At 35.3% G+C, this 20,175-nt stretch overlaps 1 protein-coding gene across 2 annotated transcripts in view; it reads right to left on the bottom strand.

Moving 5' to 3' along the window:
* LOC149803906 (conserved oligomeric Golgi complex subunit 5-like) overlaps nt 1-20,175 on the bottom strand; it is a 77,620-nt gene that overhangs the window by 33,746 nt on the left and 23,699 nt on the right. Inside the window, exons 8-11 of one of the 2 annotated variants that reach the window (XM_089953716.1) lie at nt 14,016-14,187; nt 12,565-12,677; nt 7,488-7,565; nt 5,636-5,650 (exon numbers count right to left, since the gene is read on the bottom strand). In XM_089953716.1, the coding sequence (XP_089809842.1) occupies nt 5,636-5,650; nt 7,488-7,565; nt 12,565-12,677; nt 14,016-14,187 (378 nt within the window). The remainder of the gene's footprint in view (nt 1-5,635; nt 5,651-7,487; nt 7,566-12,564; nt 12,678-14,015; nt 14,188-20,175) is intronic. The other variant, XM_089953718.1, reaches the window with a different exon arrangement.

The following is a 20,175-nucleotide window of genomic DNA, read 5'->3' as shown; positions in this document are numbered from 1 at the left end:
GAACTCACCACTGTACATATAACTGCACTTTCTTTAGTGTTTATATGTACTACCTGTGTTGTGTATACCTATATTATTTATATTATCATTCATGATTGTTGTTTACAAGGGTTATTCAGTTAATATTTTAAATACTAAATTTTTTATCAATAGTAAGTTTACACTGTAAGGCAAGTCATGTATCAAGTGTGCCCATTCATTCATGAAGTTCCAATGGATAAAGTACAAGTAAACATCACATGACCTAACTCTTGGACATGAGTTCTGAAATTCCAAGCTGAACTAATTTATGATTAATCAGTGTTAGAACAGCTGATCTGTTTACTGGTAGAGGAATTTAGAAATACCAAGATGATTCATGCAAGTCTCATATTGCGTTCCCTCTAAGGCTTATTGGAATTCTATATAATAGAACTGTTTCATAGAATTAGACATTCTTAGTGACTGCTAAGGTGGCCTAAGTGGTTAGAGCATCTGCTTCAGATGTGGGAGGTCGCTTGTTCAAATCCAAGCCAAGTCATACCAAAGACTTACAAAAATGGTACAAACAGCTGCCTCGCTTGGCACTCAGCATTAAGAAGTTAGTGTTAAGACTGGTCAGCCTGGTGTCAGGTTAATGTGTCTGGGTGGGACATGATGCTACATGTCTGTGTCATGGTACACCAGTGCTAGACAACATTATAAACTGACACACTGCAGACAGTGTAGCGATATGACTGAAAAATTGTTAAAGCTACATTAAAAATCCAAATCACATACACACACACACACACACACAATCTTAGTAGAACTATCAGTTTTGGAAGAGTTATATTGACAGGATTGATTCATTTATTTCATTGAATCATTCATTAGAATTATAGTGCCCTAACATTCATTTCAAGACTATCTGAATATATAATAGCTGTTTGGAATTATTGTAAATTCATTTCAGGACATTTGGATTTATAGCTGTCATGGGATTATTGTAAATTCATTTTAAAACATTTTGGGATTATAACATAGTGATCCTTGTGTAATGTTGATACATGTACATCATTACAATAAAGGCTATCATCTGGAATACCTCTGAATTCATTCGGATTACTCGACCTTTTGGAATTGATAGAACACTAAGGACTTTAGGAATTCATTCAGTCTGTCACTTACAGCTTGTACTTGTTGTTGTTGTTGTTGAAGGGTTTAATGCCATTTTTCAGCACATGATAGGCTATTCATGGCAGCCAGTATTAATAGTGGAGGAGGAACCCAAGAAAACCCTCGAAAGAACCACCGACCCACAAGAAGCTACTGGCAAGCTTTCTCATATACCCACATTAGCTGAATCCGAGACTCAAACCATGCAGACAGAGGTGAGATAGCAGTGATCCGTAACGGAGATTGCTTTAGACCACTCAGCCACTCGGAGCCCCCCCCCCACCAGCTTGTAGTAAATGTCAATCCAATTTTCCCATCCAGGTAAGATTAATGTGAATGCTTACTATTTTAACCAATTTTCTGACAAATAGGGAATAAATCTTCATATAGTTGTCAGAAGCATATTTTAACCTTAATATTTGCTAAGTATGTGGTATTTGCCACCTTTCAAGTCCTAAACCTGGTGTAATCAATTCACAATAAATCACTACATTAGAGTGGAATTTTCTAACTGAATTTCCTAGAACACAACCCTCAAGTCACATATCTAGACCCTGGCCTTAAAAGTGCCAAGAATGTGATGTAATCAGTGAAATGGGAGAATAGAACAATGCATAAGTTGCAAATAAGTCAAATGTTTTTTCATGTTATGTATATCTATATGTAAATCTATAACATGTCTTTTGTTTTTTTTACTTATATTTAATAATCAAGGGCACAAAGTCATATGACCATGCTCAACTTAATCCTTGCAATCCCCAAATGAACACATCCCTAACACCAGTGGATGAAAAGACTTCCCAATCAATATAATGGCAGATTAAACTGCCTGATGAACTTTCTGGTACAATGAAATGTACCAAGCTTGCTGACTCTCAAAAGTCTCAATGATTTTTCTGATGAATGCTGCCAATTTCAAGATGACTAAGTGATTCTCGTCAATGACAACTTGCTAGATTTCAACACATTGATTTCTCTAAAATCATGATTGTTATATATAACTTTTCAGTTCAATGTCTTTTGCCTAACTATCTCTCTCATTTACAAAACATTATCAACAAACTCAACTGTAAATGTATAATAAACATGTACATGACATGTAAAATTAACCATCATAAAAATCTACCCATTTACAAAATTCTCATCTGTCCATCTATCCATCTTTATTACTCTTCTACCCTTCTTCTATCAAGTTTAAATTTTCCAGTTTGACTATTTCCCAATTTTATAAAATTAGTCAAGCCCTAAATACAAAGTTAATCTCTTACAAGTAAGATATCACAATATACAATGTAAAGCCATTCATATAGGAACATTACCCCTGAATAAAAGATTTTTATTCATACTTCCATCTGCACTAGCAAGAAAGGGCTTTCTGTATATGCTAGCAGTCAGAAAGGGCTTTCTGTGCATGCTAGAAGTTAGAAAGGGCTTTCTGTATAAGCTATCAGTCAGAAAGGGCTTTCTGTATATGCTAGCAGTCAGAAAGTGTTTTCTGTGCATGCTAGCAGTCAGAAAAGGCTTTCTGTACATGATAGCAGTCAGAAAGTGTTTTCTGTACATGCTAGCAGTCCAGCACCCAGAAAGGGCTTTCTGTATAAGCTAGCAGTCAGAAAGGGATTTTCTGTGTATACTACTTAGTATACTGCATGGAAAAATCTATGTAGTCATGAGCTAAACATAAATACAAAATCTATACTAGTAAAGCACAGTGACCTTCTTTAGCTGCAAGTGTGCAGTACTAAGAAATATGCCCAATATGTCTCATGATTCAAAAATAAAAGCACCCAGTAAATGAACAAAAAAGGTTCAATATATGAACTTTAAACACAAAATTTCAATAAATGAAATTCAAACAAAATTTCAATAAAGTCCTTGAAGTATGAAATATAACTCACAGACCTCTTTTTGCAATAAGACTGTAGTAGTTATTGAGATTCATCCATTCACCATGTTTCATTATTTTTGGTAGGGTAGTATGCATATAGCATTCTAAAAACTCATGTAGTCAGGAGAGAAAAATTTTGACAAAAACCAATAAAAGATTAAAAAATATAGGTCAGGGTGAGCTTCTTTTGTTGTAAGGGTGTGGTACCAAAAGAGATGCATATTGCCATCAATTTCATGGTTCTAGTAAGAAAATTTAACCCCAAGAGCAAAGCATAAAATATGGACTATAATGACCTACTAATTTGACAATGAAAGGGTAGTGTTCATCATAATGCATGATCTCATCAATGTTAATGATTCTAGATAGGCTAGTATTACACAGCATGCAAAATCTCTATGTTGTCATGAGCTAAATGCAAAATTTAACCAAAGTCAGTACAAAGTGAAATGTATGTCATAGCGACCTTTTAATATGGGTATGGCACTAATAGAAATGTAAACATTCACCAAGTTTAATGATTCTATCATGAACAGTTCAAACAAAATTTAACCAAAATAAATTATGTATGAAATATGGGTCACATTGACCAACTTTTGTCATTATTATATAGTACTCCTCAATATGCGTCCCCTCACAGAGTTTTTTTGATTCCAGGAATAACAGTATGTATACAGGATTCAAGAAAGCTATGCAGACATGAAGCTAAATGCAGAAATTAACCTAAACCAATATATGTGAAATGCATGTTAAAGTGACAGTGTATGGGTGTGGTACTGACAGAGATGCAAACAGTCATCTAATCTCATGATTCCAGCAACACAAAATTGGATCCAAGTTAGTGAAGCATGACATCTGAGTAACTGGGACCTATTTTTGTGATAAAGGTGTAATACTCATCAAAACACATCCCTAATCAAGTTTCATGATTCTAGGCATAACAGTATAGGGAGCCAAAAAATAAATATGGTCATCAGTTCAATGCAAAGCTAAGTTTAAGCCAGTAAAATGCAAAATGAAGGTCACAGTGACTTCTTTGCTATAAGGACGTGATACTGACAGAGGTGCATACAATCATTTAATTTGATAAGTCTAGTATGAATGGTACTCAAGAAATAAAAACCAAAATTTTAAGCAAAGTCAGCAAAGACTGAAATATGTGTCACAGCAACCTAATTTTGTGATGAGGGTGCAGGACATATAATAATATGTACACAGGGTGCATAAAATATGAATTAAATAATAATACACATGTATGTATACAGATAGCTCCCTTAGCCCCCTCCCCTGTGTGTAGGTGCTATGCGTTCATTTATGTGGACTGCCAATGCCAACACTAAGGCTGGGGATAGTACAATAATTCAACTCTACCTCAAAGAGATAAGATATAAGAAGGTTTGAGCTTATGCTTATTCTACAGAAAGTTTGTATAGCATGTGCTAATTGACAGTTCTGCTGTTTCATAACCAATACTAACTGATAGTTCACAAACAAATATAACTAATTATAGACAGTTCAGATGTAACACAACCTGTACTAAGTAATGTATTCTTAACAGTGTAGATGTTGCACAATTTATACTAAGTGATCTATTATAGACATTTGAAAACTTAGCACAGTGTGGAGGAAATTAGTCACAATACAGAAATCCAGAGAACCTCAATCAATGTTCACTTAGTATTTCACATGCATGAACTAAGGATGAAGTTAAGATAACAGTTACAAAATAGTATGGTACAACTGCACAATCCTGGCATGCAACAAAAAAACTTGTTCACATTATGTCAATAAAAATATACCATACAAAGATGTTAAAGCTGCCAATGACAAAATGCTACATGCACATCACATAAAATATAAAAACTGATAGAACTGAAACTGTGACATCAGATTAAATGGAAGCAAATTATATCACAAAATTTTGCCATTTATTACACTGTACTGTAATGACTACATTTAAATCTAACTAAATATACACAACTAAGAATGTAATTAATAATATTTTAATATATTCCATATATACTTCTCTTTTCTTTGTGTCACAACAGGTTTAAAATTTATATATCAATTACTTAACAGCTTGAAACAATAAACAAAACAGACAAAAAAATTATATTTAGAAAAAATAATTTAAACTGGAAGTTGAATGTTTTAAATTTGACAGCCTACAACTCATAATTCTGCTATTCTGCGTACAGCAAGATGTACATGAGGATTAATGCATCATCCATTCCATGGTGAACATTTCTTTTCTTCCATGCATGGTGAAGGTTACGAAAATAAAGCATGATATTTGGAGACAAGAAGCTTGCATGATACTGGGATAAAGATATGAAACATATGAAATATAATGTTATATACATTTACATAATGGAAGAAGCAAAGACAACATGGGATAATTTTAGCAAAGGAAATCAGATAACCTGTCTCAAAGATGAATTTAAAACAAAAAACCATAAAGAGAATTTTTACAATTAGGGAAGAAGAAAAAAAATGAAAATAAAATAAAAAGAAAAAAAACCAAATATATATAAATATATATATATATATATATATATATATATATATATATATATATATATATATATATATATATATATATAGTGTTACCTTAGAATATTGTTGCTATTTGAAAATAAAAAGTTTATGTAAAATGTTAAATAAATAAAAGACACAACATGATTTAATTTAAAAGCATTAAACATTAAATGAATCAATGATCAAAGGGGACATTCTTTATCATACGTTCTACATGTTTACATTTTATCTCAAAAATCGTGAAATATTAATTACAGCTAAACGGTTCATGGTTACAGGGTTAGTAACATATTTCTTTCAAAATTTTCAAGTTTTTTTCAAAAGGTTTTTCAAGGTTCAAAATCACGTTTTTCAAGGTGCATTCTTAAATTAATTTTAAAGGATACATAAATGAAACTGTATGTAAACACAAGTTAATACTTACTATTACTTCATACAAGGAACAGTTCTTGCAAATTAATTTTATAAAACAATACATGGAAGTCAAGATTATGATCATTGATATCATTCCCATTAACAATAAACATCTTACATCTGGGCATTATAATAATGTACAGTCACTGAATAATGTTCATGTTACTCTGTCTACACTACACTATTAACAAAGTCTAAAATATTTTAGAGTGAATTTTTCAGTTCTTATAGCTTGTCATCAAGCCTTTTTTTAGAGCTCAAAGTTCAGCGATTTTGTCCTTATCACTTTTTCTCAAACTATTTGATGTCATAAAATTGTCCTATAGGTCTCTGCATAGTCATCAGCAGCAGCTGTCATTGTCTCAATGTCTTTTTCAGTACCTGCCTTTCTTCTTCACCCACCCACATACAGCAAAAAAAGTAACAAAGATATTTATTATATTATTGCTTATTCAAAAACAGCATATGGATATTTTAAACTATTTCATATTAGACATATTAATATTTCTCTCTATTTTTAGATTCACTGTCTGTCCTATTTCCACTCAACTAATTTCATAATTAAGACTACATACAGTTACTATTTTAAAACTTGAATATGTTCACATACTTTTTTCACAAAAGACGATTTCATGTTGAAGAATTCTTGTTTTGCCATATTAGCCACCATTATGAGAGCTTAGTGGTTTTTTTTCTAGCTGCATGTGACCATAGAGCACTCTCTCTCAGTGCATGCAAATCTGGCATAATTGGCATTTTGCAAAGCTGTCTGAGAAAGATCTCATAATCCAAAATTTATATTTTTCTTTGTCTAACCACCGAGGCTGGATTCAGCAGCCAGCCATTTTGAAGTGTACAAATGATTCAAATCTAAACTGTGGTTACATCCAGGCTTCGTACAATTTGAAGTTCAAAATGTACGACTGTGCAGTGGCCTGTTGTGGTAATTTCCCATCCAGCACAAACTTAACAAGACATCTTAATTTCCTTTTCCTTTTTTATTTAAATCTGTAAAACGAAAACTAGTTGTTAACTCCTTTCGGTTTCAAGAAAATCAAGGCTTTTCAAGTTACCCAGACAATATTTTGAATTTTCAAAGTGTTTTCAAGGCCTTGAGGGACAAATTCAATTTTCAAGGCTTTTCAAGGTTTTCAAGGTCCCCTACGGACCCTGTGGTTACAAAACACAAAGTTACTATTGTTCTGGGGAATATCAATCACTGTTATCTAAACTTTAAAACTTTAAAGTGAAAATCGTTGAGGAAATGTTTATTTTCAAATAACCTCATTTAAATGCTTAAATGTTCACATGTACATCTTTTTTAAAAAAACACATTGACATTTACATTACAGCGACAGAATCTGCACTCTCATTACTCCCTATAAAGGTTATTTCTGATTTTAAAAAAGTCAGTTTAATGATAATATTGTCTTATTGGTATGTTCTTTGTGGTTGGAAGCAACACTAATTATCTGTTGTAAATAAAAACAATGGATATAAACTTACAAACCTTTCCTAATTCCTCTATGAAACAAATATGTGTCACAGGGTCTCTTTTCTTCACAAGAACCTTTTGAAGATGTTGAACCTGTAACAAAGGGAAATTAAATGCAAAGTACAGAAAGCTCTAATATTTTTATTTTGTATAAAAATTTAATCTATTTCCTTTGCACTAATTAAAATTACAAAAGAAGTATGTACTTTATTGATAAGTGTCCATTATATACAAGCAAACAATACATGAAAACTTTATAAAGAGGGTTTCTAAATGTCCTCCATAAACAGGCATTCTTTATAGTGTGTGTGTGTGCATGTGTGTGTTCTCAATGAACAAGCCCACATGTGGAAGCTCAGAGAGATAATTTTTTTGCCATCTTTATACATGTACAAATGTCATTTACTTCCTAAATATACTCTAAGGTTGAGGTGGGCAAACTTTCCAGTGCAAGTGCCGCATACACAAATTTACACCTTGTCGCGGGCCGCATAGTTCATTAAGTAAAATAATTAATATTTGAAATAGCAAAAACAAAAGGTTTCTCTAAATAACATCTAATTAATTTTCAGTTGTTAATATTTGAAAACTTAAACTTAAACTTCAGAAGAAGCACATTTATTTGATAAACAGAGTAACATAAACAGAGTCAGTGCAAATGATAATGATGACTTGTTCCTAGGCCACATGAAAACCCTTGGCAGGCCACATGATAGCCCTTGGCAGGCCGCATGCAGACTGCAGGCCGTAGTTTGCCTACCCCTGCTCTAAGGTGTACATGATATCACATGAAGACAGGATATCATACAATCTATTTACTGTCCCTTTACAGGAAACAAAACTTTCTCCAAATTCTTAATATCTAAACAGTTATAGCCCCATTTGACTTTAAAGTTTTTCATGGATGTACTCCTGTTTAAATTTGTTATGTATTTTGGTGCTGTTAAAACTTTTTCTCCATACTCCAGTAGTTCACAAACAAGCACTATAGATAAATGACCACACAGGTGTTAATCAGTAGATTTTGTTATAATGAGCATGGGATTGAAGTGCTGGACATAATCACTGCACCAAAACATACATGGTTACTATTATTAGAATGGGTAATATCTTTAATTTGCTGTTAATATGGTACAGACAACCAGTTGTATAAGATACAAGTAAACATGATAATGAACAAAAATTTTCAACCCAAAATGTATATACATAAAATATATATGCCAGAGTATGTCATTCTAATTCAACTAAGCAAATTGTTACAGTTGTCCAATTCTTTTCACAAGTGCTCAGTTCTATGAGCAGACAAGGTGCATCAAACTGACTACACATGACAGGCCTCAAAAGTTTATCAACCATGTGTATTGTGGAAAACGATTTCATCCTCACAAAATATCAATAAATGAAGTCCCTACAAGTGGTCCACCCCACTCCTACCTTTTCTCATGCATACTTTCCTATTTAGTATTTTCATCATAGTAAAAATGCTTCTTTGTAGTGTTATTCAGGATACAGAATAGAAAATGGCAAAACACTTTGTTCAGTTGACAGAAAATTCCTGCCAACATCTTTCATCCATATTATAAACAATTTCAATTGCAAGGTAAATGGTCTGCTCCACATGTAGAATGTAATATCAACTTAAGGTAAATGGTCTGCTCCACATGTAGAATGTAATATCAACTTAAGGTAAATGGTCTGCTCCACATGTAGAATGTAATATCAACTTAAGGTAAATGGTCTGCTCCACATGTAGAATGTAATATCAACTTAAGGTAAATGGTCTGGTTCACATGTAGAATGTAATATCAACTTAGGTAAATGGTCTGGTCCACACGTAGAATGTAATATCAACTTAAAAGTAAATGGTCTGGTCCACATGTAAAATGTAATATCAACTTAAGGTAAATGGTCTGGTCCACATGTAGAATGTAATATCAACTTAAGGTAAATGGTCTGGTCCACATGTAGAATGTAATATCAACTTTATTTTGGGATTTTTCTTCTGTAACATTATTTCTAACCTTAACAAAGACCGAGAACATGGGCACTGTCAAGGATTGGCAAAGACAGTCCAAAGCCCCATTACAACCACCTCCCAATAACAGTCACCTGACATATCCAGCCAGTTTATGTTTCTTCCACATGTTGCTTTCAATGTATTTTCAATTCTTACCCCTCTTATACAGCCAAATTTGTTCCATCATTTTGCTAGCTGGTGTAATGTATCTCAAATTATAGTCTGCAGAGTTGAAGTTTTAAATAAAATTTCATCAATTATTTGGTATAGATTTTCTTGTAATCAAAGGTACAATTTCTTATGATCATAAGTTGTTGTTGTTGTTGTAGGGTTTAACTCCATTTTTCAGCACACGATAGGCTATACATGGCTGCCAGTATTAATGGTGGAGGAAGAACCCTGGAAAACCCCAGAAAGAACCACCAACCCATGAGAAGCTACTGGCAAGCTTTCTCACCAACCCACATTGGCTAAATCCAAGACTCGAACCCAGGCAGACAGAGGTGAGATGGCAGTGATCCATAAAGGAGAGTGCTTTATACCACTCAGCCACTTGGGGCCCCATAGTCATAAGTATTTGGAAGACTAATCCAATAATGTCCAAGAAAAGAGACATTAAAATCTATCTTGAAATTCTTGTTGTGTAAGCAATAATATCATTAACAATAGTGAGTAGCATCCTTTATCTAAATGAATAATTTATTTCTGCATAATGTAAGCCATTATTATGCATTATTACTTCTTTTTTCCAGCAGTAAATTATCTAATGAACATTAATTTCTCTGAACTCAACTTTCCCAAAAAAATTCTGTAAACTGACACATGAATAACTGTGATTTCAGTTATCTCTAAGGCTTTGCATCTGGTTCTGGTGTAGGCATTTATTGGCAATCCACAATGCCATGCATCTGGCTGAGGCATCTATAAGCAATCTACATCTGGCATCTGTTATCTCCAGCACATTGGCATTCTTTTATCTCCAAGGTTGTACATCTAGTTTAGAAATCAATCGGCAATCTACATCAGTACTGTTTTTGTGTGTTGCTAAAACTTCCAGATCTTGTGCCACATTCAAACATTTCTCAATTATTTTCAAATAACTTCAAACATTTATTTGGTTCACACAGCCCTGAAAATGTTATTCTAAAGGATTTACAAGTTTTTCAAGGAGCATTTTTCCTGAATAAAATACCAACATTCCACACTATGTGACTATCTGAAAACACTGCTAGGTACAGCTTGCCTGTTTTTTTAGACAAAAGGGTATCAATGGTGTTCAGTCAGTTCTCAAAGTTCTGCTTTTAAAACAACATCCTTTGCTGCACATTTATCAATAACACCTGAAGTGAGAGCAGTCGCTGATGACAGCAGTGGTGGGGGCACTGTTAACCTTTTACTCAAGACAATGAGTCAAGTTCCAGAACTAGGATCAATTTATTATTGATTTGTCACTGGCCAGAAGGGTCAGCTCTTGCAGAAATCATATGGTCTTGTACAAAATCTATTGGCCTCCCAATCAAATTAAAGTAATTTCTTTAAAGTGTTAAACAGAAGTATTCTGAAAACATGCTGTACAATTGTCATCAGTAAATACTGTCAGATGAAACTTCATGATTTAATACAATTTAATAACTTATGAAAATTTAACTGGTTTTAAGTATTAACTGGCCCTCCTCAAAATCGACAGGTCATGGGCTGGTGAGCCAGCAGCTAACGTGAACCCTAATAAGCATCACATTTTATCACAGTACCAAACTATGAATGCAACATGACAGCAGATGAACTTGCATTTCTCCTGTGTTTCTCACTTTTCATACAAGACTTGCAAGCACTTTCTCCTGTCCTGTCTAATAACATGTCATTACAACTTAACTTTTTTATATCTCCCTCCACCGCTTTTACCTAGATTTTCACACAACCATATAAAGTAGGTCATGTTCACATTTGCTATTGTATATATGGCTCATGCTAGATGAACTGTGAGCTAGGTCAACCACCATCACAAACGGACACAACTCAGTCCAAAACACAGCAGTGTTGTGTACTATTTGCTTAAAAAATGGTTTTTAAAACCTTTTAATAACTGCATTTTAACAATAGGGTATGGACACTATTGATAAAATTAAATGAGGTGTTGAAGAGATCCAAGTAGTTTTTTTTTCAGAAAGTCAAACATTTTAAAAACAAACCTACTTTGGTGAAATTCAAGAACTGTTCAGGGATGTCCCAACACTGAATTATCAAGTACAGTCGGTTCCACTTAAATGCATATAGCTTAACTGCATAGATCGCTTAAGTGCATAGCGAAAGTATGGCCCTGTTTTACATTGCAAATATACATGAATTCCGCTTCAATGCATACTCCGTTTATATGCATAGCTTGGGCCCTGTCCCAAGGCTATGCATATAAGCGGAGTTGACTGTACTCCTAGAAGTTTAAAACAAACTTTGGTCAGGTTGGCATGGATTGCTGCAGCATAGCAGTTCAGTAGTGTCAAATGAAATGAGGGTAGCTCAAAAAAACCTTGAAACATCTATCATACATGCCTTTAGCAGAAATTAAACTAATGCCCACAGAAACTGTTTTGCCTGCCAATTACTAGAAATTTTCTATTAATAACTGATTTTCCATCCCAAACAAACAATATGTCATTTTACAATGTTTCAGAATACAATGACCAACTTCTTCAAGATGGATGAAATAGGTAAGGTTTTCAAACTTCTTGGCTTTACAATAAATTATACAATAAAGATTATCTCTGTGTTAGCCTTGACCAATACAGTCAAAGAAACCTGTAGGCCAGGAATTAAGTGATTAAGAATGAATTCGTCCTTAGCCCTGATAAACAGAATACAGACAACATATATTGCTTGGTAATCTCTGGAAATCTCAAACTTTTTATAACTGACTAAAAGATGAGATGGGTTGGCAATTTGCTATTTCTTCAGACTGTTAAATGTATACTATGGTACATTTTCATTAGGACCATATTCATCCAATACTGGAAACATGATCTATGTATTACTCACCCAAACTGTTATTAATGAACCTTGAAAACTATATTCCCATGTTACCTGTGCACATGTGGAATAAATGCTATCCATTAATTTCTCCATGTTAGTCCACAAAGAGGCTCGGAACTGTGCAGTGTTTCCTGTTACAGGCATAGCAGCACGACCTGGTCCACCTGAAATTAACCATCAAATAGGATTAAACAAGTTATGATTAACTTATCATGAATTATTACACCTGAATATACCATATATTACGAGTAGCATTAATTATAACAATCTAATGAAATCACAACTACATATATTGTCCAAGGATAGCTTTTATGAATTGGCTACATACTTGCTTGTAAGCCGAGTCCAAAACTGCACAGACTCAGATCTGCTATCACATACTGCACTGGTCCAACAAAAAATGTATAACTGAAGTAGTGAGGGTGCAGGACTTGTATGATAGGTGAACTAATTCAGCTCTTGAAAAGAAGTTCAGTTAGTGTCTTGTTCAGCCAGGTTAATCCCCATGAAATGTCCACTTGTGCAAGAGTCAGGTGAAATCCAAATGAATAGAAGATCAGACAGATCTTGGTTTCGTGTGATATCCTCCCTTCCATGATAGCACAGAGTACTAAAAACTCAACATTAAAAGGTTAGTGTTAGGACTGGTTTGCCTGGTGTCAGGATAGTGTGACTGGGTGGGACATGATGTCACATGTCTGTGTCATGATGTCCCAGTACTAAACATCACTATAAACTGCCACAATGCAGACATCATAGTGATATGACTGGAAATTTTTTAAAGCTACCTTAAAATCCAAATCACACACACACATACACACACACACACACACACACATCTAAAAAGTAGGGTCATCAAGAAAAAACCCTGGAACTGCAAATAACATTACCTGTTTCGTGTTTATTTAATAAAATTCAAACACAGATTATTATCTACCTGCTGTTCGTTTTTCCCTCTATAATTTAATTTGGACACTATATGCAGTTCTTTTGCAGATGACTTCATCTTCTCTTCTTCACACTTCCTCTCCATGATTATCACCCATGCATTTTCAATTTATGCCCAAGCTATTCAAAATTAGCAAGCCATTTCTATCAGTCCATGAAATTGATCATCTTATGCTTCTCAGGCTTCTTCATTGAACACTCTCAATTCAGTGAACCAGCCTGTTCGATTCAATCTAAAATCAGCCATAACATTTTATCCTTATTTTCTAGCATCTTTTTATATACCATAAGGCAACTTTCTTCTGTCAAAAATGAAAAAGAAGGCTCAATGACAGAATGGTGCAGCCTAAATAAACAATGGAGTTGTGACAAAACAAATTTCAATTTTTATGTCAAAAATGCATTAAATTTACTCAGCTCCTTTAATAATGCAATACTGCACTCCCTGAGTACAGCTCATGGCATACAAAGTTGTACTTATTTCATACATAAAGGATACTACAGATTTTTTCATGACTAAACACAGTGAAAAGAGTCTCCAATAAAGTACTGACCTCCTCTGCTTGTGATTGTTCCCTGTTGCTGTGACAAGGCTTGCATATCCAGACAGCTCCTGATATCCTTGTGTAGACTGGTCTTACATCCTGCCACAACCCTGTTTACAATCTCCCCCAGGCTGCCCAAATTGTGGAACACCTGCAATGATGTGGCCACCTGCGTCTGATTCTGAAACACGTGTAAGGCTGGTAATATAACAGTTTCTTACATAAAAGTTATATCTAAAAGCACACAATTATATTGCACAGTGTGACATACATATATAAGCAATGCAAGTGTGTATTCAGAATCAACAATTTATTGTCTATTAGATATGATATTCAAAATGTTCACTAAATAATTCCTTATACAATCTGCTTTGTCAAATATGTCCAACTCAAATTATTCCACTTGTGTCAAATATGTCCTATCCAAATTATTCAACTTATGTCAAATATATCCTTTCCAAATTATTTAACTTGTGTCAAACATGTACTATCGAAAGAACATTCACACTGTTTCCTCTGTTTTCTGAAACTTTTGATCTGCAAATTATCTTTATCACTAATAGCCCTGGTCAAGGCATGCATTATGTTAATGTAATTCTCCTACTCTAATATGGGCAACAAACTTGATCACTACATTTAGGCATGGCAACATTTAAATAGTATTGAATAATATTTCTAAGAACTTTTTTTCTAAAAACTGTAATGCAGAATTTTTCAAGATGGTTTACACAAGGACTTATCAATGCCAGAAACACTAGATTCATCAATGTCACTGCAACCTCTGTATCAACCAAATTCATAAGTCAATATGTGTTTTAGTATTAAAAGTCAGTAATTATTTTATTATATGAAGTTGTTGTTGTTGTTGTTGTTGTTGTTGTAGGGTTTAACGCCATTTTTCAGCACACGATAGGCTATACATGGCGGCCAGTATTAATAGTGGAGGAAGAACTGGGAAAACCCCCGGAAAGAACCACCGACCCACGAGAAGCTACTGGCAAGCTTTCTCACATACCCACATTAGCCGAATCCGAGACTCGAACCCACGCAGACAGAGGTGAGATGGCATTGATCCATAACGGAGAGTGCTTTAGACCACTCGGCCACTCGGGGCCCCCTCTATTATATGAAGTAATTTTCTATTAGTAACTGTAAAAATACAAAACATCATGCAGGCTAAGTATTAATGCTGAAACATAATTTACTAACAAATTTAATGTCTCCATCAATACATTACCTAATCACATTAGCATTAGGGGAATAGGTAAGAGGGGAAGAAGATGCTGAGGTTCCTATGACATTTGTCACCTGTTAGGAGCATGGTCACTGTATTGAATGGATGACCTTCTTCTAGTATTAGTTTGGCAATGCACAAGACAATGTATTTATACACATGCAAGGGAGATAAATGTCAGGGCAGTTACCAGCAGCCCAACAAGATACCTCCTTTGCGAGGCTATGTCACGGAAATCTTGGCTTAAGAAAGTAGGCTGGACATGCCAGCCAACTGACTCTCCTATATAATGAATTTAGGTATCTGTTTCAAGAACAGGCTCATGTAAATTGCTTATAATTCATGAACCGAGATCTTTAGTCATACATGATCATGTAAGTGTTCAGAGCATGCTGATTCAATAACTCCTTACAGCCAGCACTTCTGGGCTTATATCTTGCTATTCTGCCTTAAGGAATATTCTTTTAAGGCCATTGTAGATATTTTCCTGTGTCTTTGATAGCATTTGAGGGAATATACAGGATAATAAATTTTTGCTTTTATTGATAAGTTGATCAATGTGAGAGTAAAAGTGAACAATTATTACTTGATTGCCAAATAAGTACAACCTGTTGCATCATTAAAACAACTGCGCCATCAGAAAGAAAGTTTGGATCCACAGACAGCACATGTAGCTCACCCACCCTGCATGCTAAGGCTAGCACTGTCAAGAAGCAAGTTTTAGTTGATAGCTGTTTCACGGAGGTGGAAGATAGGGGACTGAACTTAGAAAACTGGGTTCATACAGAATTCTGAATGATACATTCAAAGACTTCTCCCAAACTTTCAAGACCACAAACATAGATCTCCAAGACCTATTTTCGCTAACATTTTGTATACAAGTTATGTTATATGAGAAAACAACGAATGCAAAATACTACAATATTGTTTAATGATGAAATTCAAACTATAATTAATAAAAAGAAAGAAATCAGGAAAACTCGACTACATCCAAATCTAAATATTTTGGACAATTTTATTTGTGATTATGGAAAAAATTTAAATGTTTTTTTTCTTTCTTCAATTTTCAAAGTCTTTAAAAGACCTCAGGGTAATCTGCTCAATTTTCCCAAACTTTCAAGGCCTTGAAAATGCTACCTCATTTTTCCCAAACTGTCAAACACCTTCAAAGATCGTAAGAACCCTGGAAAAATTGACCAATATCAAGAACCATGAAAGGTTCCATTTTGAGAACAAGGTGAGTGAAAGTGGTCCAGATATGACAAATGTAGACAGGATGTCAAAAATGTTGCAGCCAATATCATTATTTCATCATGTCTGAATGTATCTAATATCATGGAGCTATATCCCTTGATTGTTATAGGGGCTAACTTCTTGCCTTCATCGACAATGAGAACGAAGTTAACCACTGGGGAATGGAGACTGAGAGTGGTCTGATGTTCTTGATGTGACACTAGTCACTGAAAACTCTCCATTGCCCCTCATATGCCTTCAAAATGGAAGGTCTAGCTGTTATGATCCTTTCTATGATTGGATCTCTGAACTTATTTCCATGTATGGCATCCCTGACAAAAGTCAGTATTAAGGAAGAGTTTCTCTGAACATGGATGAAATAATGAAAATTTAGGCCACTTGAGTCAATAAAAAATTTCTGGGTACGTCTTTTGATAAATTGAGCATATCATTAATCCAGGACTTGTCCCATCAAAGAGGGCAGTCAGAACTATTATGCATTCTGTACTCATCATTTTCTGAATTATTTTTGGAATCAGAACAGATGGAGTAAAGTTGTATACTTATATTCCCTTCCAGCTGATTAAAAGGTCATCTTCATCCCATGCTTCTGGGTCCATAAATGGGGAGATGAAGATGGGCAGTTAGTTGTTTCACCTTGTCACAAATAGGTTCAGCATTGGTCTACCCCTTAGGGCACAGACTGGATGAAAGTTGGCAGGAGTTGTCCTCTCCTCAATAATGAGTCAGCCAGGATACAACCTGCCCAGAATGTGCCAGACTTGAATATTTTATCTGATACTGGGAATACCAATGGAAGTATTCCCACACAATGTAGCAAAGGCCTGGTGAATCTGTCCCTCCTTGTTTAACATGTACATCACTATGACCAAATTGTCTGACATTATGAGGGCTGTCTTTCCTTGGATGCATTCCACCAAATGTGGGAGGCACTGAGAACAGCCCTCATTACAAAAAGGTTGATAAGATGAGCATTCTCTAACAGTGTACACTTAAAGGTGAAATACATATCATCCCAAAGCAAATGTGTGCACCAACCCAATTAACCAGTGTCTTAATAGACTGTTATTACTAGTTGTGAGGTTTGTCTGTGTATCCCTGCAGCTAGCCACTCCCTGTTCTACCACTGAAGAAGGGAGTGTTTGATCTTTGTCCATGTCATAATAAGATGATCTAAATGAATTGAGATTGGGTGTTGCTGTGCCAGAAGGGCCATATGCAGATGATGCATGCAAAGGAAGCCGAGGTGTAACACAGTGACTACAGGTCGCGGAAGTTGAGGTATAACAGGTACACAGCTTCATTAAGATGTACCAGGTTGATGTTTGATGTGTGTTAAGAACTCCATACCTAGATGGACAAAATGCTGTGAATAGATAAGATCTGTCTCCTCTACACTGATTATTAATGCTAAACTTTAATCAGGGAGAAAAGGATGTTCTTGTTGTGAACCAAACCAACCATACTGAATGTTTTTGCAGTATGTCATCCTGCAAGCCACCATCACTTAGGAGGAGAACTGGGATATAAGTCAGTCCAATGTTTTGGTGAAGGCCCAAGAGTTTACATTTAGGCTGAATGGAAGGGAGTGGCATTGGTCTCCTACTCCATGGCATGCAAAGTAATGGTATTTATATGATTCTATATGAATTGGTATACTACCCCATGGCATGCAAAGCAATGGTATTTATGTGATTCTGTATGAATTGGTATACTACCCCATGGCAAGCAAAGCAATGTCATTTATATGATTCTGTATGAATGGTATACTAGCCCTTAGCAAGCAAAGCAATGGTATTTATATGATTCTGTATGAATTGGTATATTACCTCGTGGCATGCATAGCAATGGTATTTGTGTGATTCTGTATGAATTGGTATATTACCTTGTGGCATGCATAGCAATGGTATTTATATGATTCTATATAAATTGGTATACTACCCCATGGCATGCAAAGCAATGGTATTTATATGATTCTGGATAAATTGGTATACTACTCCATGGCATGCAAAGCAATGGTATTTATATGATTCTATATGAATTGCTATACTACCCCATGGCATGCAAAGCAATGGTATTTATATGATTCTATATGAATTGCTATACTACCCCATGGCATGCAAAGCAATGGTATTCATGTGATTCTGTATGAATTGGTATATTACCTCATGGCATGCACAGCAATGGTATTTCTGTGATTCTATATGAAATGGTATATGGAAATACATGTCAGAAAGGTTGAGACTGATCAAGAATTTGTTGCACTGCATTGAAAGATGGACAGATCTTGTAATCTCCATCTTTAAATTCAGGACAGAAATAAACTGATCAAGTCTATCCCAGGTCTCAATCTGCCACTGGATTTTGTAACTAGAAAGATTATAAGGTAGAAACCCTGATAATGCAGTTTTCAGACTCTCAAATGCCTTCTCTTATGAGCAAAAGCTCTATCTCCTTCTATAAACTTTTCCACTTTAATGGGATCACATGGAAGTTTCATCATGAAAGGGTACAATGAAAATGGAGGGGGCTGGATGAATGAGATCCGGAGACCCTCCAAAATAACTTGCATCACCCAACAGTTATCCAGGAATAAGCTGATCCAAGTCTTGTGAAAAAACTAGGTGTGCATAGGTGGGTCATCAGTGGGCAGAAAGGATGGCAAGTCAATGACAGTTTGTGGGAGGCCTTGGGGAGGAGAAAGTTTGGGGCATTTGACCACCTGTAATTCGCTTGACAACAAAATTTCTGCCATTTGCTGAGAGCCACCTCTTATGTCTTCTATACATTCCCTAATGGGGTAATGCAGAAACAGGAGTTGCATAGAAAGTTTAAGGGACTCCTTGCATTGAAAGCTTAAGTGTCTTCACTTGTGCCCCTTCCCAATTCGACCCCCAAACAGAAGGGAAGAAACAAAAGAGAGTGCATTGCCATTGCATGTGATTTGAGATAAGTAGAATGCAGGAGTCTGTCTCTTCAAACCAAATCCATGTTACAAGAGACAATATGATCATTCATTATCATCATTCATTATCATGTAATGAGCTATGAACCACCTTGGTGATATGGCTTACCAAATCTCAGGCATGGTCTTCTTGAGCCTTTTCAGCCAGACAAAATATCACCAGATATGCAAGGTCAAGTAGGGAGGAAGTCTGCAAAACACTCCTAACTCTGTAATAACATTAAGCACTTCTGTACCCATTTTCTAACATAGCAGAGAGGTGACATATCAAAGGCATAAATATCACTGTTCACATGGTAAATCTGGATAATACATGTCAGTATATAATTTGTACTAATGGGTGAGGAAATTGTAGACAAATGACTCACCAAAAGGGGGCCCCGAGTGGCCGAGTGGTCTAAAGTGCTCTCCGTCATGGACCACTGCCATCTCATCTCTGTCTGCGTGGGTTCGAGTCTCGGGCTCAGCCAATGTGGATATGTGAAAAGGCTTGCCGGTAGCTTCTCGTGGGTTCGTGGTTCTTTCCGGGGTTTTCCCGGGTTCTTCCTCCACCATTAATACTGGCCTCCATTTATAGCCTATCTGGTGCTGAAAAACGGCATTAAACCCAACAATGACTCACCAAAAGGAAGATTCTTACATTATCAGGGTTGTGAATTTATCCAAGAGACACCAGGTAATTTCCGCAATTTTTGAGGATTGTGGCATGGTTCTGA

The sequence above is a fragment of the Sinohyriopsis cumingii genome, chromosome 3 (assembly GCF_028554795.1).
Source record: "Sinohyriopsis cumingii isolate HCF-2022 chromosome 3, ASM2855479v2, whole genome shotgun sequence".
Classification (NCBI taxonomy): Eukaryota; Metazoa; Mollusca; class Bivalvia; order Unionida; family Unionidae; genus Sinohyriopsis; species Sinohyriopsis cumingii.
The sequence above is the reverse complement of the archived record's forward strand: the minus strand, read 5'-3'. Positions and strand labels throughout refer to the sequence as shown.